The sequence below is a fragment of the Populus alba genome, chromosome 10 (assembly GCF_005239225.2).
Source record: "Populus alba chromosome 10, ASM523922v2, whole genome shotgun sequence".
Classification (NCBI taxonomy): domain Eukaryota; kingdom Viridiplantae; phylum Streptophyta; class Magnoliopsida; order Malpighiales; family Salicaceae; genus Populus; species Populus alba.
Window position 1 is genome coordinate 8084583 of NC_133293.1, and position 22032 is coordinate 8106614.

General features: G+C 34.2%; 2 protein-coding genes and 2 non-coding genes across 5 annotated transcripts; all 4 read right to left on the reverse strand.

Moving 5' to 3' along the window:
* Positions 1 to 2127: 2127 nt before the first annotated feature.
* On the reverse strand, positions 2128 to 4516 carry LOC118048935 (large ribosomal subunit protein uL22y). Its single transcript, XM_035058783.2, has 7 exons — positions 4396 to 4516; positions 4282 to 4318; positions 4145 to 4185; positions 2788 to 3018; positions 2606 to 2708; positions 2450 to 2517; positions 2128 to 2359 (listed from the first exon to the last, which is right to left on the reverse strand). The coding sequence occupies exons 1-7, from the start codon at positions 4396 to 4398 to the stop codon at positions 2306 to 2308; spliced, it is 537 nt and encodes a 178-aa protein (XP_034914674.1). The 5' UTR covers positions 4399 to 4516; the 3' UTR covers positions 2128 to 2305.
* LOC118048966 (small nucleolar RNA snoR74) lies at positions 3272 to 3401 on the reverse strand. The gene has a single exon (XR_004687581.1). It is a non-coding gene; the product is annotated as a small nucleolar RNA snoR74 (small nucleolar RNA).
* On the reverse strand, positions 3920 to 4049 carry LOC118048965 (small nucleolar RNA snoR74). The gene has a single exon (XR_004687580.1). It is a non-coding gene; the product is annotated as a small nucleolar RNA snoR74 (small nucleolar RNA).
* A 6867-nt stretch (positions 4517 to 11383) lies between the features above and the next one.
* Positions 11384 to 21693, reverse strand: LOC118048958 (uncharacterized). Of its 2 annotated transcripts, XM_035058810.2 has the most exons (21): positions 21348 to 21693; positions 21174 to 21259; positions 20987 to 21088; positions 19833 to 19939; positions 19617 to 19717; positions 19275 to 19362; positions 18786 to 18874; positions 18400 to 18539; positions 18128 to 18293; positions 17842 to 17977; positions 17609 to 17705; positions 17201 to 17327; positions 15900 to 15959; positions 15698 to 15819; positions 14529 to 14653; positions 13603 to 13827; positions 13242 to 13402; positions 12646 to 12809; positions 11915 to 11997; positions 11750 to 11835; positions 11384 to 11660 (listed from the first exon to the last, which is right to left on the reverse strand). In XM_035058810.2, the coding sequence occupies exons 1-21, from the start codon at positions 21552 to 21554 to the stop codon at positions 11517 to 11519; spliced, it is 2616 nt and encodes an 871-aa protein (XP_034914701.1). In that variant the 5' UTR covers positions 21555 to 21693; the 3' UTR covers positions 11384 to 11516. The 2 variants fall into 2 exon arrangements, with proteins under 2 accessions (XP_034914701.1, XP_034914702.1); XM_035058811.1 differs by lacking the exon at positions 21348 to 21693 and having other exon boundaries at positions 21166 to 21259.
* Positions 21694 to 22032: the final 339 nt, after the last annotated feature.

Consider the following 22032-nt stretch of genomic DNA (forward strand, 5'->3'; position numbering starts at 1 on the left):
ACAAAAGTGTTTAAATCATCTTAGCATCTTTTTTGTGACGAGGCGGCACGTGTTCCAAACAGTCCTTCTTTTTTAAACCGACAAACCTTTTCTTTTCTATTTTCCTTCATCTCCCCCTCACTTGATTTTCGCCTTGCCCTTTAAAAACTTAAAAGCAGCCCTTTCAATTTGTTTTTTTCTTCAATATTAAATTCATATTATTTTTTACTATTATTTATTTTATTTAAAATAATTTATAAAATTAGAATATTTTTTTATTTTTATCCTCATTCATTTTTTAAACCTTTTAAATTTAATCATCATTCTTTTTGTCTTACAATTTCATCGTCCTCATGATTTTTTTTTTCCTATCAAAATTGATCCTTATTATTTTGATTGTTATTTTTTGTTTTGGCAAATTTTTTAAATTGATATTTTTTTTTCAATTTCATCTTTCAACATCAAATTAGTTGGAAATTCAACTTTTTAATTAAGCTCAAGTCTAGAATTTTTCAGTTATGAGTTCTAGAAACTAGCTTAAGTTTAGAAGGCTCGTTTGAGTTTGCTTGGTTTTTTCTTTCTTTCTGTAACCTCATGTATTTTTTAGTTTTATCATTTATTCAACTGTAGATTGAGCTTTGTTATTTTTATTTACTTGTTTTTTATAAAACTTTTTATTAATTTTTAAAATAACTCAGGTTATCTCGAATCTTTTTATTTATTATTCTTTGTTGAATTTTGTTTGGCTATATTTTTTTTTTTAAAATATGATTTCATCATTTAATATTAAATTGGTTAGGAATTGAGCTTCTTAATTCAGCTGAGTCTAGGATTTCATGGATTGTGAATTTGAAACATCAGTCCAAGTTTAGAATGTTTGTCTTTTTTTTTTTTTTTTCAGTTTTTATCCTTCAGCTTTTACATTATTAGTTATTACGCCTTGTTCTTTCTTTTATCTTCTTTCTATAGGATGTTTTTTGTGAATTTCCAAACTGACCCGAGTTATCTTGGATCTTTTTATTTGTTTTTATTTATTGAATTTACTTTGACAAATTAATTTAATTGATATTTTTTTTTCTGATTCCATCCTTCAACATTATATATGTTGAGATTTAATTTAATTTTTTAATTTTATCTTTCAAAGTTGAGGTTTTTTTATATTAGGCTTCATAATTTATTTTTTTGTTTGCTTTCTAATTGTTTATTTCGGTCTCATCATTTAGATCACAAGTTTAGTGGGTTGACTTGGTTTTTTTTTTAATTTAATATTTTTTACGTTCTGTCATTCAATATTATGTTGTTTTAAGATTAAGTTTTTATAAATATTTTTTTGTTGAATTATATTGGAGAGTTTGGTTAAGTTGCTTGGTTTGTTTAGATTTTTGTCTTTTTTTATTTTATTTTGGATGTTTGGGACTTCAACTTTAACTTCTTATTTATTTTCTTATTTCAATTGTGTCCTTTTCTTTTTGTTATTTTCTATTAACTTATCTCAAGCTCACTCAAGTTTATAAATAATTTTCATATTTGACATGTTATCTCAAGTTATTATATTTAGCATTTTCATTCAAGTCAGCTCAAATAAGAGTTTTTTTTTTTTTTTTTAATTTTGTTCTTTTATATTTGATTTATTTGAATTTTAGTTTCATTGTCTTTTTTGTTTTATCAATATTTTTTTTCTCTCAATAAGGTTTATGCGATCGCATCACCGACCTTTTTTCCCCGGCATACAGTTTTAACATAGGCCTGCAAATAATCTAGTTCACTCTATATTATAATGGGGGCAGAAAGCCACCGTTGTACGAAATCAAAGTTCTTCGATTCGCAGACAAAGCTCATTCAGCTTATTACATTTCCAAATCCCCCCAAGCACCGAACTGGCAAAGGCAGCTAGGGACATGGCGAGGGAGATCAAACATAAACATTTAACGATTATGAGACCCTGGAAACCAGGTCAACAAGGACACTTTGACGAATACAACTACCACAACAAGGGGACATAAGTCTGACAATCTGGATAATTTTCAAATCGAAACTGGTTTCTCACTCCTGAGGGCCAAACTACAGGGTGGTTCACAAACGGCCGATCATTTCCATTATCAAGGACTATTTGTCAATTTACGATATAAAACTGTGATGAAAATAGACTTCAAATAAACTCGCCAAGACATTTCTCATAGAACAAAGAACTAAACATAATTCGAAATCAACATACAGGATGTCCAATACATCTAAAAATCTGATCATTCTATAAGATACGCAACAAAATCCTTGAGAAAAAAACACAGAAATCAAAAGGGGATCCACACTGAACTAAGATCTCCACTCAAGAGGAAGCTTGAGACTTCTTTGACTTGCTGGTTGCTAGCTGGGTCTCAGGCTGTTCAATACAAGTACACAGAATTAGAAAGGTCCAAAAAACACTAGTATATTAATTAAACTATGTACCAATTAGAAAGAAATGAATTACCTCTTTCTTAACTGGCTCTTCCTTTTCAGATAAAGTCAACTCAATGTGGCAAGGGCTGGACATGTAAGCTGGAAAGGAAAAAAAAGATTCCTGTGAATACAGATGGAAATGTAATTGTGAGATTAACTAATACGAATATAATCAAAACAAGCTTACGATTAATTCTTCCATGCGCTCGGTAAGTACGGCGTCTCTGCTTCTGTGCCTGATTCACCTGGATGTGAGAAATGTAGAGTGCATCCACATCCAAACCCTTGACCTGGAAAAGCAAGTAATGTCAGTAAAATGGCAAGCAGAAGATGATGAGAAAGTGAAGACAAATAAGAAGATAGATGTACCTCAGCATTGCTCTCAGCATTCTTGAGTAAATCCAAGATGAACTTGGCAGACTTGGCAGGCCATCGTCCTTGTCCATTAGAGTGCCTGTTCTTTGCTTGTGCAGTACGCCCAACTCCACCACAGAAACGTCGGAATGGAATGGCCTGTTTGTGAGCCATAACATCTTCCAAATACCTCTTGGCCTTGACCAGAGGCAACTTCCTTAGAGCAAAAGCTGTCTCTCTTGTATTCTGCATGACATTAAAAAGGATGCACATGCCAACACAGGCTTAGAAAATCTATCAATGGAAGAAACATAATTACAATCAAGATCATCCAATGCATGTTATGACTAACTAGTTTTTTAAAATGCAGTACTTAAAAAAATTGAGAGGCCAAAGCTAATCAGAAACAATGGCCCGAGCATCAATGGATAGAAATCAATACAGCTATAAACAAGAACCAACACTTCAAACATGCATGGAGAAACATCAATATGAAAACAGATGTGACATCATTTACTGAACCTTAAGCCACCAATAACAACAGAGGTTCACCCAATAACAATGCGATTAATTTTCCTGAAGTTTACGAGAGCCTTGTTCACAAAAAGGCAACAAGACCCTGCTTTTTTCATCAGGATAAGAATCAGAACAGAAAAAATGGAGGGTTTTTTTGTTGGTTACAACCAAAACACGTCAATCAATAGACAAAATGAAGAAAAAAATCCAGTGTCTCAATTTCTTGTTGATGAAATATTCAAAACCTCATTTCTCAAATCTTCCACATGATCTTATTTAACACGAAAAAGATTTCCTTTATCCTTAATTCAAATTGTCAACAACAGATGATACAACTAACTATACATGAAAGATCGGATAACCTAACCAATGCTTCGTAATTATTAAATGTAAGACTTCATAGTCCAAGTAACAAATAGACATAGCCACAATATTATATAATTTTGTTATGTTGTTTCCTGAAGGAGCGAGGAAAAATACATGTAATTCACCAGCTTCTACATCAATTAACTCTTCAACAAATGCAAAATTCAGGTCAAAAAATCATTTAACACCAGCATAAGCCAAAAGGCGTATATTAATTAATTAAACCTATAAATAAACTATTCATTTAAACAAAATTTTAGTAAGAAAATGTGCCATCGTTTACTGAACCTTCAGCCACAGAAAAAAAAAAAGAGGTTCACCCAATAACAATGAAACTGATTTCCCTGAAGTTTACGAGAGACCTGTTCACACAGGCAACAGACCCCTGCTTTTTTCATCAGGTTTTTTTACTAATAAATCAGCTTTTTTTAGTTCTTCAGATAACAACGTCCATACAAAACAAAACCCATCAAAACTATACACATAATACCTTGAAGTGAACTCTGAGGTCAGAGCCCCTTGCCTTGCAAGCTGCAAAAAATTCAGACACAATAACATCAAGTTTAGATCTCCTTCAGTGATAAGCACGCTCGGGAAACCCAAATGGAAGAATATTAGTCGACTTACATTTGGTGGGGTTATCAGGCTCTCTAGAGTACTTAACCTGAGAAAAGAAAAACAAGGGACATAATGTGATTTAGTGATGTGGAGATTCAATTTAAGAAAGAAAGGGAAGCGTACCATGGTGGCTGCAACTTCTGCCTTGTCGAAGCTGGAGATACGTTGATTTGGTGGCTCTAGCAGAGGAGAGAAACGGAGAGGCTGCTGAGTGCGGCTTATATAGGGTTTCTATCACTTAGAAACCCTAATTCCTGCAGCAGACTGACTTCAACGCTGCTCCTTTTGGGCTTGGGGTTTTTTTTTATTCAGCTTGTCTTCAGAAGCCCACTTCGTTTTATTTTTTAGGTGTTGAGTAGATTTCATTTAAAAAACATATTTTTTTTGTATTTTTTTTTAATAATTTTAATATATTGATATTAAAAATAGAAAAAAATTAAAAATTATTTTAATATATTTTTAAATATAAAAATATTTTCAGAAAACATAATATCATGCCAAATAGGCTTTTAGGGTACATAAAAGATCCAATAACCTACTAATTAAGAAGTTATTTTTTTTTTTTCTTTTTACATAAGATAATTCATGCTTTCATACATATTTTTTTATTTGATGTCAAAGGTTATGTCTAAATTCTTTTCTGAACGATTTTAAAGCTACATCTATATATCAATATAGTATATTGAAGAATATTTAATAAAATATTTAATTATTGATTCCAAAATTCAAATTCAAAACCATAAAGAAATATACTTAATTCGAATTTGAAACCTCCTTAGAATCCGTTTGACTACGTGTTAGAGTTCACGTTTCTTCCAAAACGCACTAATTAGGTGTTTGGTTACATATTGTTAAAAAAATTTAAAACGTGGGTCCCATCATTTAAATGCAGCAAGACCATAATTTTTTGGAAGTAGTAAAATACTGTTTTTTTTTTTCAAGTTTCAACCTATGGTTGAACTTTCTAGAGATGAGTAATGTGGAATTACCAAAAACACACATTATTCCTCGTTCGGTTCTCATTTCTCTTCTCATTTTCATTCTTGTTCTTCCATTTGCATTGATTTCCCTTCACATCAGCTCTAATTGCGCACAACAACTCCACAGTAACCATTACTACTACAAAACCCAAAACATTAACTGATGGCTCCTTCTATTTCTGCACATTCAATTGTTATTCATTTCTCTTTAACAAAAGGAAATGAAGAACAACAACAACCCTGAAACATGTATATAGATCGAGCATGATTCAAGCACCAGAGCTTAAATTTCCAAAGGGTTAGTTCACTGGTATGTTTTTATAGAAATTTTAAGCTATTGTTTATTCCAGCACAGATCTGTTTATCCCCTTTTGTTTAATCACTTGTTTATATGCTAATTTTTCCTTCGTTTCTCCTTATTAAAAGAAAAGGAAGACGATGAACAACTTGTGTTCCTGCAAGCAATAACCCCACCACAGATATCAATATTGTGCTTCATTCAAACACCTTAGCTGCAATTTCCAACAGGTATTGTGCTTACTTCACCAGTCCCCTTAGCAATTTTAATTTTATTTTTGTTCATTGCAATGAAATTGACTTGTTTATGCCCTTTTTAATTCACTTATATTGTACTCTCGTCAACCATTACTGCTAATTTTTCATTATCTTTATTCCCTTCATGTATCTGCGGTTATTTTTGTGTTAGTTATTTGTTGTTGTTGTGTGATGCTGATTATTACCAAATAAATGTAAATTAATGACACAATTAATTTCAATTGCTAAGGTAGAACATCCCATGTTATTTATGTTAAAATCGTATTAGTTGTGGCATTCTGCAGATTGCTAAAAAGATAAGTGTACATTAAATTAATATATATATATATATATATATATATATACAGAACACCCCCTGCTTGCTATGTTAAACTGATATTGTGTGCTGTTGATTTCTAAATAATAGTAAATTAAACAAATAATTTCAGTTGCTAATTAAAACATCCCCTGCTAATTGATGAAAAACAGTAATAGGTTTATTCCACCGTGGGCAGGTTTTTATGTTCTTTCCCCTATCAAGTTTCTTAGCTCACACTTCACATCATTCAATCTTTTTTTGACTTGGTTCTTTAGTTTCTTTTTTTCATCCCTTATCAGCATTAAAGCTGTTGTCAGCTATAGTGAATTGTGCTTTGAATTCTTTCTTGTATTGTCAACCAAGCTGCTATAGATAATTTCTTTATTTATATTTTCATTCCTTGTCAACATTCAACCTTTTGTTATTCTTTAGTATACCTTTTGCTACACATATAATTTACTGTTCTGTTACTATTGTATTATGGCCTTATTATCATTCAATCTCTTGTTCATTGGTTAATTGTTTGTTTAATTTTTCATTGCATTGTCAACCACAAGTAATGGATGGGTCTGACACACATGATAAAGCTTCTTGGAGCAAGGCAATGTTGCACACGTTTTGCAACAATTGCATTACAACTATTAAGAGAGGCATGAGACCAAACACATATTTTGACAAAGCTGGCTGGAAATTTATCGTATAGTCGTTCAAAGATTAGACAGGCCTTTCATTATCAAAATCTCAACTTAAAAACAAATGGGATGGGATTAAAAAGAACTGGAGGGTATGGAAAAAATTAATAACTAAAACTGGAGTTGGTTGGTTTTCTGAACTTGGGACCATCTCAGCAACTGATGAATAGTGGCAATAAAAAATTCAAGTTAAGTTGCTGATTTGCAATAGCATTATAATTTTTTTGTCATGTTGTATTATTTATTCATCTATTAGTATTCCTAATTACATCCAGCTGTCATTGCACAGGAAATGAGAGAAGCAAAGAAGTTTAGGCATGTCGGCATAGAGCCCTCATTGTGTGCCAAGTACGATATCATATTTACTAACATAGTGGCCACGAGAGAATATGCTTGGACTCCCTCACAAGGACTTTTATCAGATGAAGATAATGTGGCGGCTGGAATAAGAAATACAACTAATGAGGATACTAACATGAAAGAAGGAAGTGGCGACTCTGAAAAGGATGCAATCCCTGATTTCAGCCAGGATGTTAGCAACATGGTTGGTGGAAGCAATGTCGCAAACAGTAGCAGCAACCCCAGCAGTTCCAAGAGAAAGAGTCCACATCAAACTACACCTCAATTGCGGGAAAAAAAAGGGAACTAGAATGGGAGCAGCACTAGTTGCACGTCTGGATAAAATTTTTGAGACTCTCTCCATGCCTAGAGGGATCACAACTCCTTGTAGAGATAAAAAAAGGTTGTAGCATTAAAGAGGTAATGGAAGAACTGCACTTTATTGATGAAGTTGCCTTTGGTAGTGCACTGCATACCTTTGCAATTAAATTTTTCTATGCGAGGAGCAAGAGAGAGATATGGGCTGTAATGGGTTGTATTGCCAAAAAAATATCATGGCTGAAAATAATGTTTGACCAACACAGACAAACTTAGATGGATAAGGTCAATTTTTAGCTTTTTACCCTATTCATGTCTTTATATTTATGTTGAATTCTGTAGACAAGTAATATATTTAGTTGTCTGAAATATTTTCCACTGGTTTTGCAGACTTTTTGTGCTGCAAATGTTGCTGGAATTAGAAGGAGTTGCCCATGTTTTGGTGTATTTCTGTAGCTAAGTTTTTGGAACCCACTACCATGTATGTTTTGTTATATATGTATGACTAAATAGTGATGTTGGGTTGGAATTTCATGGATGTTAATTTCTGAATTGTAGACCTTAATTATGTGGATGCTTATCTTTCAATGTTACCTTAAATATATGGATGCTTAACTTTGAATGTTATGTTTAGCTTGTTAAAGTACTCCTTTATAGTTTGGTTACTTTGAAGTTGAATGGTTGGTGATAATAAGTTATGCAACCGAGACTACTGTTTGTTTGTATTATACTTTGAATGTTTGGTTAGTTGATCTTGAATGGTGGGTTTAGGTTGCTAATTTTGAAATTTTCAATTGGTGTATGCCACATTTCAATGTTTGGTATCTTGCTCTTGAATGGTAGCTTTTGAAAGTTAGGTAACAGTTTTTGGAATATTACTTCGATTCCTATGTATTTGTATATAAATACCAGTAAGTATGGGAAGTTATGGGTTTGTATACTGTCAATTTCTTTGGGTAGAAACCGAATGTGTTAGTACCTGTAATGAAGAGTGGTTGTTTCTAATTGCTAGTGTTGCTGATTGCTGCTATTTATACATTTGTAATAGGTAAGTTTAATTTAATTCATTAGGTTGCAGCCGATTGGTTAATGTTATGGCATGCATTAAAAGTCAGTTTAGTTTCTTAGGTTTTTAAATGTTTGCTTATGGCGTGCATTGGGATAGTGAATGGTAGAAAATCATTAGCTTTGTTAGAGACCTCTATCACTATATATTCTTCTACATAATGTCATTATTGTCTTGTTCAATATGTTGAAGTAGCATTACATAAGTAGAACTAGTTTGAATCTTGGGGGAAGGTGGCAATCATGGTTATTATTTATTGAATCATGTAAGAGGGAAATGAAAATATTATAGTTAATCGTATGGCTCAGTTTTGAAAATGCAATTTTCAGTGATGTATGGTACAGTTGACATATTATAGTTAGCACAAGAAATAAAATAGTGGAAGCAGGAAATGAAAAGGAAAAACAATTTGCATGTGATTTGTTCATTGTTTCTGGAATTCTAATTTTGATCTATTGAAATTATAAATTTTGATTAGAGATAATAGGTATTTTGGAAAAAGAAATTCAATTTCACTTTCAAAGGAGGTAAAGGACTGAATTGCAAATAAATATAGCCTTATAAATTTTACAAGCCGGGCAAAATTTCATTAAACGTGGAGAAAGTGAACAATAACACTTATTTGCAAGAATGCATTATCCATTTGTAACAAGTCATACAATTTTCAATTATTCACAAAAAAATTTGTATGGTATGATGATATGGATTCACACTAGTTTTCAACACTTTTTGACAGGGATTATGATGACGTACTGAATAATGTTGTCAATTATGTTAATTATAGTAATTCTTCTGTAAATGATGGAGATTGCAGTGGCAATCACAATTCTGATACTGACGACGACAACGATGACAATGATGATTCAGATGAAAAAGGTGAGTTGTTTTGGGAAAGGGAGTTCAATAATCAGAAATTGATTTTATGCACGGCAGGTGCCATAGCTTTATATTATAATACTTATATATATAAGGAGCCTTATATAGATTCATACAATATTGGAATGCAATGGTTGACATAAATATTACATGGACATTAGACGCGTTGTGTAAACATGTTTAGGATGGATGTAACAACATTTCAAAGTCTGTGCTTTAAACTTGAAAACCAATATAGGTTAAAGGCATCTTAAGAAGAATGTTTGTTTTTGAAAAAGTTGAAATATTTCTTTATACAATAGCTTTGGGTGCTTCCAACAGGGAAGTTCAAGAGAGATTTCAACATTCAGGAGAAACAATTAGTAGGTACTTTAATGAGGTTCTTAGATCAGTTTGTTCGCTCGCTACAGATTTAATTCAACCTGCAGATCCCGGGTTTGTAAACACACCGAGGGAAATTGTGAACAATCCGAGGTGTATCCCACATTTCAAGGTAATGTCGTTAATCGTATTTGTTAATGATGATTTGTATTTCATGAATTTGTGAAATTTATTTTTTTTGTCAGCTCAAATTGATGTTATTTTGCTGGTTTATCATATATTAGAATTGTTTTGGAGCTATTAACGATACATATGTCTGTACATGTGTTTCTTTTGAAAAGCAAATCCCATTTATCGATCGAAAAGGTGTGCCGACCTAGAATGTTATGGTTGCATGTAGCTTTGACATGCAATTCACATTTGTTTGGCCGGGTTGGAAAGGTAATGCACCCGATACATGAATTTTTCTCTAGGCAATTGACAATCCATGTATAAAATTTCCTAAGCCACCAGAAGGTAGTAATATGTGTATGTGTATATGATAATTAATGTTATTTTTTTATTTTATTTTTTTGCAATTTTCAGTTTAAAACAATTATATGTTTTTCCAGGGAAATACTACTTGGTTAATTCGGGATATCCTAATTAATATGGATTTTTAGGTCCATATAGAGGTCAAAAAATATCATTTGCAAGAATTTAAAAGGCGAGGACAACCACAAACTCGTGAAGAAATTTTCAACCGTATGCACTCTTCATTACGTTGTGTGATAGAACGAACATTTAGAGTTTGGAAAAAAAGATGGTGAATCCTACAGAATATGCCTCTTATAATTACAAGGCACAAGTTTAAATTGTTGTCGCATCCATGGCAATTCATAATTACATTAGAAGAACTTCAATGCACCTAATTTTATGCCCGATGATTTTCTAACTAATATGGCTCCACATTCACAAAGCTAGGACACCAAAGGCCTTCGCGAATGGATTACATACGTGATGAGATTTATGCAAGTTTAATGACACAATTATAAATTATTGCTCTAATATATTTAGGTCTATTTGCAAAAATTTATTGGTTGTAATGTTACTTCATTAATATTATGAATTAAGTCCTTTTAGGTAATCATACAATAAAATGAAATTGAACCAAACACATTAAATAATTTTTTTTTCAACCACAGCTTTAACCAAACATATATTTTTCCAGAGTAACCTCAACTAAAAACACTTTTTATAAAATTATTTTTTTCAAACCACAATCACAACAACTACCACAATACCAAACACATTCTTAGTCTCTAGTAATCATGGAGCATCTACTGGTAAGAATTTATTTATTTATTTATTTATATATAATTACTAATATTTTTTATAAGTCACTGAGATCTATTGATCAACAAGCTTATAGTCGAGTACACTTATACAAAGGACATGGCTGACATTAATCCTACTCATTACTAGCTTGGTTTTTTAATTTTCTATTTTTTATTAAAATAGCCAACTCAAACAACTATTGATATCCCAATTTTCAGAACTACCAAGTGGAAGAGGTTCACATTGCTGGAACCTGAAACCAGTTGAAGATGATTCGATTAATGTTGGTGTCTATAGTTCTTGGTTGCTGAAAAATGGTGTTTCAGGCTATGTTTTGGAGCACAACAGCTTCAGGATCTTGGCCATGCGGCTTTGTAATTTTCTGCAAATTTAACTTTGAACGATATTTGCTATGGTTATCATCTGGGTCTACATAATTTTCGGGCAAAGTTTATACATTGGAAGTTAAAAAATCCAGAGGATTAGAAAATGTAGCTGGACATGAAGCTAGAATAAGCAGTGACATCTGCCCAGTCTGGGAAAAGGCCTTTCAACCTCTGTGCTTCATCATCTAAAACTTGGTCTACCACAGCAACTTCCACCCTTAAATCATCAGAGCCGCTGGCCTGTTATTTCCAAAGAGAGCAGAAAACAGAAATGAACTGTGTAAAAAGATCATCTTTGTAGCCTAACCAAATCAAGGACAGAACTTTACCTCTAACCAGAAAGTCCAGTTTGCTTGGCTGGTTCCACTAAGTCTCAGTATGTAGGATGGCGGACCACCTTCCACTGTTTCAGGATCTGTGCGATTTCCAGGGTGATTGCTTGTACAACAAAGCAAAATGCTCATAAGCAAAAGTGGAATCTAAAAATTTCATACCTGGAAGCTTGTTGTCTGCAAATGACCAGCTTGATAAAGGACCGGTGATGTTAAGGACTGCAAGCCAAACCTCCTCCAAATCACTGAAAAGACACAACGTATGAAGATAAAAACCCACACATCTGAATAAAAAATGTTAAAAAAGAAATCTATGCTCTAGGAAATAACATGCGCACACAAGTATTCATGAGAACACAAGGTTAGATTTCAATTTTAAACTGAACTTTTTTTAGTTGTTTCACTCCTATGCAGTCAAATAGCATCCCTGTTGTAGTCACTTCAAGTTTTTTGCCCCATGTCTGGGATTTATAGAGCATCTACCAATTATCCATTAAACATACAGTGCAAAAACACATATCTACCCGATATATGTATATTCAAATCAGGCAAGAAACATATAGACAGTTTGTTCATTTGAAAGAGCAGTAATTTTGTTAAAGCAACATCGAGATCTTTCAACATGGTCCCATGGTTTCAGATGAGTGGGTGTAGCTGAGCTAGACAGCATATCCTCACCTGGAATAATCCAGGTTTGAATTCCTCCCCCAAGAGCGCGCACTGCGCTACGGTCAAAAATGCCCAACAGTTACTTGTTGAGCATACAGTTGAACTATGAGCATACCCACATCCTATCCCTCCAAACTGACGATGCACAAACTCAAAGAACTAGATTTTTGGAGCACAAAACAACTTTTCATGCACTTCCATGATCATTAGTTCATTCTACTTACCCCAAGGAAAATTCCAAGTAAACTCTCCGAGATCTATCGTTAGAGATGGTATGTGGCTTGTAAGTAGATAAGTAGGGGAAATATCTATATTGTTTAAAAACACCATCACTCCTTGCAGGGAACTTTAAGCTTTGCGAAAACAAATGAGACACCGGAAAACTTCCCTGCCAAAGAAATTAAAGAAAGAAAGAAAGTTACACAAAATAAAGGTTTATCTATGAATTTGAAGGATTTACAATCATTATAGAACATGTAATTCAAAAAAAAGTAATTTGCTCTTGCTGGGCACAAAAATTAAATCTACCGCTCCAATGGAATTTGAGAAAACCTGACATAACTTATGTGTTCAGAATAGGATACCATCCCCCATTTGTTTCAACGAGGCTGTTATGAAAAATGCCCCAGGTTGGGGAGAGAGGAAAGATTAACAAATTAAAAGGAAATTATCACGTGCTTCCAGATTTAAACCACTCATCTGTTGTGGATGCCGTTGCAAGTTTTTAAACTTGTTGTATCTTGACGAGGCAAAAGAGCCACCTCAAAATATAAATTTGACATAGCATTAGCAGCAGACATCAAGGGCAAAATTTGCTTACCAACCAGGTCTCTCGGGGAGACATATTAGCAGTTTCAAAAGATAACTCTTGGCCCATATGCAGTCCCTTTGCCACTTCAGGAGCATATTTGAAAAGAAATGTTAAAGAATTGGAATCTAAAACAGAAAATTCATAGCTGGAGTTCACAATCCTATTCGCATCTGTCAATCAACACAAGAAAAAGACGTTTTCAGGCAAGGTGGATGAGAAAGGGGGCTTTAGAAATCAGAACAAATCAAGAAGCCAATAACAGAGCTAATAATTGAACTCTGTTCCTGTTCACACATCAATTGCTGTCTAGCAGTTCTAACTCACTAAAGTTTTAAACGGCTTTAAAGATCAAGTGCTCTCATCTTCATACCTGTAGTAACAAGCGTATGCTGAAAAACAACCCTCTTTGGTGCAAGATTGCTGTATGGAAAGAATTGAGATGACAAAGCCAGAGCAAGCACACTAACATGCAACAAGAGCTGCAAGATTGAAGACCTAGCTAACCAGTGACTACACACAGGTATTATTGGGCCCACACACAAACCAGTTGCAACGCCAATTGTTGCTGCCACGAAAACATCAGCAACATAATACCCTGCAAATATGGATCTAATAATCATAATCCACTCTTCACTTCAGAGCATATAATTGACTGCTCAACTATAATGGTACAAAACAACCATAATGATTCTTCAGTAGATTACTGACTACTGGAAATAAAACTACCCTGAGGTGTAGCATACTTGAAATTCATCGGGACAAGAGTACAAAAAAGAAATTTTAAAGAGATAAGTTCATCATCCTCTTTTAGCCATGGGGAAGTTGCAAGTACAACCATATGATATGCAATGAAAGCAGTCAATAATAAAGTCTATTCAACAAAATGAAACGTTATATCAAGAATTCTTAATATTTGAACCTAAGACAGAAAAAATATATAGAAAGGATAATTCATTTAACAATCAGTTTGAAATTACTAACAGGCCAATTCTTCCTTTTTTACACCTATCCAAAAGTTCTCGGCAATCAGCAGTGTAAAATAAATACCAGGATCTCCGAGCCCATGAATTCAACAAAAGGTGAAAAGAGTATTGATAAACCTCATGTAGTACGCAATTTGCACTTTCTGATAGTATTATTTATACAAAATTCAATTTTACAATTAAAATGTGAGAAATGAAAAAATATTGATTCAACAGTTTTGCCACTGTCTCAAGTTCAGAAGAAAAACCGGAAATAATCCAATTGAAAAGGCAGATATAAATGACATCAGAATAAATAGTCAGGAATACTAACCATAGGGAGGTGGGAGAAAACCTATCATACCCATCTTCTCGATCAAAAATTGGATTACAAATCCACTAAAATATGCTGAGTAAGTGAGACATGGAATTAGAGGTATTACATAAAAAACTGCTGGCCTGAAAGAAAGAGCATAAGTCAGACCATTTCTGTTTATTTCACTGCCATTTACCACCTTTTTTCCAATTAGAAAGTCACTAAAATACAGGGGAAAAAAAAGGACTTTAATGTGAGAAAAAAGAGCAAAGAGACAACAATCTATAGTTCCATTTGGCATGCTATCACCATTAATCTCCTGCAAGACAGTTTCAAGTCTTCTTGTAAACAAAAAGAAAAAATGAAAGAAAACACTTAAAAATAATAAAGGAAATAAGTGCCGAAAGATCCGACCCACAAAAAAAAAAACAGAGAAACAAGGTCTGAACTCTCAAAATTTTCCAAAGTTCTAAGACATGCCATCAACAAGCTGCACTTTGGATCCAATGAAACAACAGCCCAAACCATGAGCAGCAGAAAACAACATGATGCATTTCAACAGAATCAACAGTCAATTAAGTGGATCACAAGGAGCGGTTCTTGAAAATAATTCAGCAATAGAATATTTGATATTGTCTTTCAATTAATTGAAGCCTCTTCTCAAAAAGTTAACGTTGTAAGGAAGGACAGCTTGATGGCAACTGCTGTGTTAGGGTTCAACATGATGTGTGTTGTAAAGAAATCTGAAAGACATTTGAAGATGACAACACCCCTATCTTCCAAGGAGGCTCCAAAACAATGCTAAAGGGTTACTAAAATGGAAGCCCAGCATACTTGAATGGTGAAAAATCAGCCAGAGCTTATATTTTGAGGCTACAACCATTGCAGTGTACTAAAATTTATTAAAAACTCACCAAAGGTAAACACCTCGCATACATGGGATACATAAATAGACATGAATCACCCAAGAGCTGATATTTTGAGGCATGCTTCAACATTTAGAGAAAAGATAGCATTTCAGAGTAGCTGTAAGAGATACATCTTAACAAATTTAAGGAGTCTCCAAATACAACATCAGAAACCAGCAACGAGATACATGCAACTTCTACATGATAAGCAGACCGGAAGAAAAATTCAAGCCAACATTCACAAGAAGGAATTTGATTGTGATCCATCAAAATCAGTACCTGGGTGATTGATGATGATCGTAGGACTTGACAGATAGGGAAAAGAAGATCCATGCAGGAAGCATAGATGCCAACACAATAAAGGTCAGAAACCCTCCACCACGCCCAGCTACCAGATAGGCCTACCAGATAGTTAGCAAATTTTAGAAACTATCAAAATCTAGAAGCCACAAAGATTTATTCTAAATAGTAAACTGAATACCGAAGTTATGCAAGCATAAAATCCAAATGCTCCCCAAAACCTTGCTTCTTCGGATAGAGCCTACAAAATACACTCCATTTCAGATATCTGCTAGCTTCAGTGATGGATGGTGCTCCTGCGTTAGATTTAACACCCATCCAGACGCATACACAACTCCAACAAACTCCAAGTAAGGCACAATTCTACCAAGCAATTTAAAATAAGGGGGAAAATATATGATTAGCCATACAACGCAAATCAAAGAGTCCAATGAATCAAATCACTAACAAATGTGGTGGGATTGCATATTTTATGGAAAGTTTATCTTATGAAGATTGCAATTTGACCCATTAAAGGGGAGTCTTGGAAAGAGAATTTGGAAGCAATCTTGCCATTCTACCTTTTAACATGAAGTTGCATGTTGTTCTTAGGGCTCAAAACGCAACCTTGTTGGTTGCAAGCCACAAGTTTATTTTTACCATTGTGCCAAGCAATGACCCATAGTTAACATCATAAGGAAAGAAACAAACTTTTACAAGAGAGAAGTAAAACATGTCCGTCATTCATATAAAGTAGCTGATGCAATTCAAGAAAACAGTTTTCATTCAAGAAAACAGTTTTCAGCAATTCAATTTTGGAGAACTTTTTATAATTATCAAATATCCTAATTAGACCTAAGATTACAATTAATGCTTTACTTTTCAACGAGGCTCTATTAAATGAGAAGCTCAACAATACGGTAGTCGAAGTAACAATTTTGGAGAACTTTTTAAAATTATCAAAAATCCTAATTAGACCTAAGATTACAATTAATGCTTTACTTTTCAATGAGGCTCTATTGAAAAGAGGCTCTATTAAATGAGAAGCTCAACAATACAGTAGTCAAAGTAAAGAAAGTGACCATAAATTGGCCACTGGTCTCTACTAAATGCCACGCATATCAAATGTTTGCTCATCCTTAGCAATCAGAGGACTCTTTCCCCCTTTATGAAAACAACTTATCTTCTGATCATGTTTCTGTATTGGTTTTCAATTCCTAATAAATTGGTTTCATCTTGTTTTCTCATATTTTGATACAGACTTGCATTCAGATCAATTATTTTGAAATTTCTTCGCATTGATGAAGTCAGTAAATGTTGCTGCACAACTTGAATACCATATTAAATGGTATACTCACTCTTATTAGCAACCAAAGATATATTCCAAATGAATATGCAACCTAGAATGTAAAGCTAGAAAAAATCCCGATTTGCAAGCACTTCTAGTCATGTGTGTTAATGTAACAAACACGGCCTGAATAAGTAATCAATTGAAAATAATACCTCTGATTTATTGATGACTGAAACATCTTGAGAAGGGGGGGAACAACCCCAAACAGTTCTTGGAATCAGCAAACCAACAAGTGAGCTTGGGACAAACATCAGGAATGCCAGGTATGGACGTGCAAACCTGCATTAGAATCTTGCATGTCAAAGAGAACCATGACCAACAGTTATAACATCATCCTCTAGCTACTTCTGAGTAACAGAAGACATTCATGGTGTCCCATGGAAGTTCATCATTATAACATCATCATCCTATAGAAGTTCATATTTCTGTCGAATACAATGAAACTACTGAAAAAAGACCATGACCAGCAGTTATGGAGACCCCACGCTCACAACTGGTGAAGTTTTTCCCATTTGAAATTTCAGGGAGAATAAAAGAAAAGAAACAGAGAACAAACTCACCAGCTCATCGCATAACTAGTGAAGAACAGTCTCACAGTGGCAAAGATAACTGGGAAAATAATAGCCAATATAATTCCAGCAGCATGGAAAAGCATTCCTTGAAAATAAACAAATTCTGAGTATTATTCACAAAATCTTCAATATGCATGTCTTGTGTCGTGTGTATGAAGTATCAGAGCATGGAGATTCAGATGGAAAAAAAATCATACAGAAATCAGCAGTAGAGAGTTAACCTTTCACAAAATCATAGAAGGTTGCAAAACAAGAACGTGACCTAGAATCCCAAAAATGCAAAAGGAATGGCATGACAAGAAAAATGACAATGGGAATACTATGAAGTACCAGAGCTACCCTTCTTGAATAGAATATCTGGAAAAAAAAAAAAATTAAAGATATAAGGACAATGTTATGAATTAATCAAGGTCATAATAAGATCACACAGTGAGTCATAAATAAGTTAAAATTTAAGTACAAATAATGAAATTGGATAGAGCAGATATCATAAATTTTGCAGCATACAATGAACCATGATAAGAAATCAAAGAAAACAGCCCTCTCATCCTTGTAGTCATTGATTGAAGCTTCAAGATATTCTCTTTCTCGAGCACTTTGTAGCTTAGAAGAATTTGTGAAGGCTTTCAGTAAGCTTAACAAATTGTCTCCACGTGCTTGCATGATCCCAGGTCTGGTGTGAGTACATGCAGATGCATAAGAGGATGCGTTTAAGAATAAAGTGACAAAAGAATTCCAATGAAATATTTATATGATGAAATGGCAGAAGCAAAGCATACGGTAATTTGTCCAATGTATCATAGGATGTATGGTAGTAATAACCACCAAGAAGAAAGATAATATCCAGGCTTGGAATGTTTCCGTGATCATGGGAAAATATTCTGTAATCTGTATCTCCAGGAACAGCATGAAAGACGTCCTACGTAGAGAAATAGATCACTAGAATTGAAACAATTAAATGCAAACAGCAGACAAGCGCAGCAGACAGGTATTGGGATAAGCCACATTAATATGTTAGGAGGGTTTTATACTGGCCCAAATGATGTGAAACAAAATTATATGAATGTTATTTGTTTGCCTGTTTCCTTTACAAGTAATCATTTAATAAAACACTCATCAGAATGTTTTGAAGTTAATTTTCAAAACCAAGAAAAGAAAAGAAAACCTGAACAGCACTATGTGCCATGGGATATATTGCAGACTCTGCATATAATTGAGAAGGCCAAGACCCAGGTCCAGATTGGCAGACTAAATCTGTTAATACAACAGTATTCACATTAGCATAGAGTAGCAGGACCATTACACACAACTCAGGAACATTAGAAAAAGTCGAAAACATATGTTGCCAACTAACAACAGATAAAGTTTCAATTCATTTCTTATATTTCCATAACTGGCAGCTTAGGAAGTGAGTGATGTCTAGAACATGGTAAAATCATTATGATATTATGTGAATTTACATTGAACTAACTTTAAGATGCTTCCTGGATCAATCATGATGTAAGAAAGAAGTTGTATGTCATGTAGATCACAGGCTGCTTTACATTTTCTTCTCTAAATCCAGTTCCCTTTTCTCCAAATCATTGAGTCAATGTACCATATGCATTCTAAAAAGGCTGAAGAAAAGTAACATTCAAATTGGATCACATCCTACCAGGACCAGATGTCCCAGATGCTTCCACATTTATAGAAGCTCCAATTGAATCACGCCATTTATGTGTCTTCATGAAGCCATGTGCACCCTGAAACACCATAATCAACCAACCTCTTTTAAGCTTGAAAATGAGAGAAGTCAAATAGAAAATACCTAGTGAAATAATGGTCTATTAAATGTTTTTTTTTACTAGATTTGTCGAGGTTGTCTAACAAAGTAGGAAAAAGAAAACTGCATTCAATATCTTCAGAAATATGATTGGTCCACAATGGAAACCTCGACACAACAAGTGTTTTAAAAAGCTAATCACATAGTAATATTGCTTGTGAATAGATCCTATACCAACATAAAAAGTTCTTCTGCGCCATTAAAAAGAAAAATAATAGGTCGAGGAGGAATCCAGCCCGATTCTGCAGTAACTCTAGCTAATTCCAGCATTGATGCTGCAAAACAATCAAACATGCAAATTGAAATGACTAGGCATGAAAATTCATAATCAACAAGTACGTTTGAGATATTTAAGGCAGCCCAAGTGGTTAAGAGATGTAATTTACTCACCAACACATGAACCACAATCACCAGCTCCTGGTGAACCAAGAGGACTATCAAAATGGCCATTAATTAAAACAGATGGGTCAGTTTCTTGTGAATCTGCTGACGATATCCTGTCATTAAGTAAAAGTTAGTCCACAATGGTGTTTTCCAAAAATATAAGATAAAAATACAACCTTTGTCATGTCACAAGGCATACACATTATAGACAATTATAATACCACATGTAAAGTACAAGCGATTTACGCCTTTAAGGTTTAGATGTGCGATGCATCTTATCTTCGGTGTGATGCCTAAGAATTCATAGGAGTGATTTCTAGTAGCCCTGGTGTGATGCTAGGTTTGTTTTCTTCCTTTCTAGCCTACTTGAGCCTAGTTCCTTGTTCATTTACATTTCTAGAACACAACCTTAAGCTAAACACACCCCATTACCCACCTAAAGCCTATTTTCCCATTTCCTAACCTATCAATTCTATAACTAATAAAACATAGAAGTTAGGCACTGTAATCGAAGACCCTGCATAAAAAACATAATGTGATACCTTTATTATTATATTCTGAGGTAAGAAGAAAAAAAAATTAAACATTTTCCCTTCACGTGATTCAGCTTCCTGGCTTTAGTTCCAGCAGTGAACAGCGAAGTTTTAAATGTCTGATTCCTCTAAGTGAAATTTTCCATGTTGCACTAAGTTACTTACAGATGTATGCATGCAGTCGGAGAACACTTTAGGGTGTGAACACCCATCCGAACAAGTAGGGTCATGACATTTTGAAACAAAAAATCTTTAACCCAGCAAATGACAAGCTAGATAGTCTCCTGTCACTAGGCTCACCAACCAACCTGGGCTTTGATTCTTATTATTCCTACCAGATTCGGTGCTGGATAACTTATATGTAATAACTCCAGAACCATAATATCTTGACAAAGGTATATGGCCCATTCCATTGAAAATGGAAGACACGAGGTTCCTTGGAGGATGTAAGAAAACCCACAGAAAAATACCGGTCCCCATATGAAAGCTAATTGTAACTACACTCATACTTAATGGGGAAAAAAGTCTCATTCCTCGGATGATTCTAACTAACACTAATTGAACGTCAGGACATGAAACACGGAATCAAACAGGCAATAGAATTTCAGCAAGAAGTAAAGAGATTACCTGGCAACAATATTTATATGGTTTCTATACGCGAAAGACATGCTGTGCCCTAGAACTATCATATTAAATGTACCATTAACAGTTGCCTCTTCAACCTCAATTCTGCAAAGTTTAAAAAAAATGGCAAGGGTGAATAAACCAAACTCATAGTTAAATTCTCTCTAAAAAGCGAACCATACCGGCGAACCTGATATTGGATTCAGCTCTCTCCTTTAGCATTTCTAACTGTTCTTTAATATACACCGCCGCTTTTCTTAATCCAGGACGCCCTTCCTTTGGTTTTTCAAAGTCAAAGCCAATTAATAGAAAATTAAAGAATTATATATATGCAAAGACAGTGGGGGGGGGGGGGGTTTGTCACCTGACGGTCGTCTTTGGTTAGAACTGCAACATGTTGGATGGCTCTGGCCTCGGAGAAGCGATCGAGAGGGGCGTCGATCTCGAGAGGCTTGATGAATTTCATGTGAATTATGGAGTAAACAAGAACCGATATGAGACTAAAGATGGTCGCTAGAAAGAAGAGGAATTTGAATCCAGATACATCTCTTGAGCTCAGCCTCAACGCCATTTCGGTATCTCTTTTTCCTTTTTCCTGTGGAAATTGTCTTCCGACACTGGAACGGAAAACAAGATGACAAGGAATTCTTATATAATGTGTGCGAGTAGAGGAGTTGTAGGAGTTCAGCTTTTACTTTATTTTTATGCTATGCCGTGTTTTGTTATTACTTGTCAGTAGCGAGTTGACATGGCGAACTAAACGGGCAGGTGGTATTCCGTTTCCTTCTCCACTACGTTAACGTTTGCTGGTGTTGAAATTCTGTGGGCTAATCTTATGGGCCCAAACTATGTTTGTTTTGGGTTTTAATTGCCTTAAAGACAAGCTAGAGCCGAACTCTAATTACATGTTGCAAGTTGCAACCACTCTACCAAATCTATAAATTTTATTAATTAGGCTCCAAATATTTCAAAAACATTTCAATAAGATCTTTTTGTCAATGTTCATCGATGATTTTATCGAATATTTTCAAATTAATGTCAGTACATAA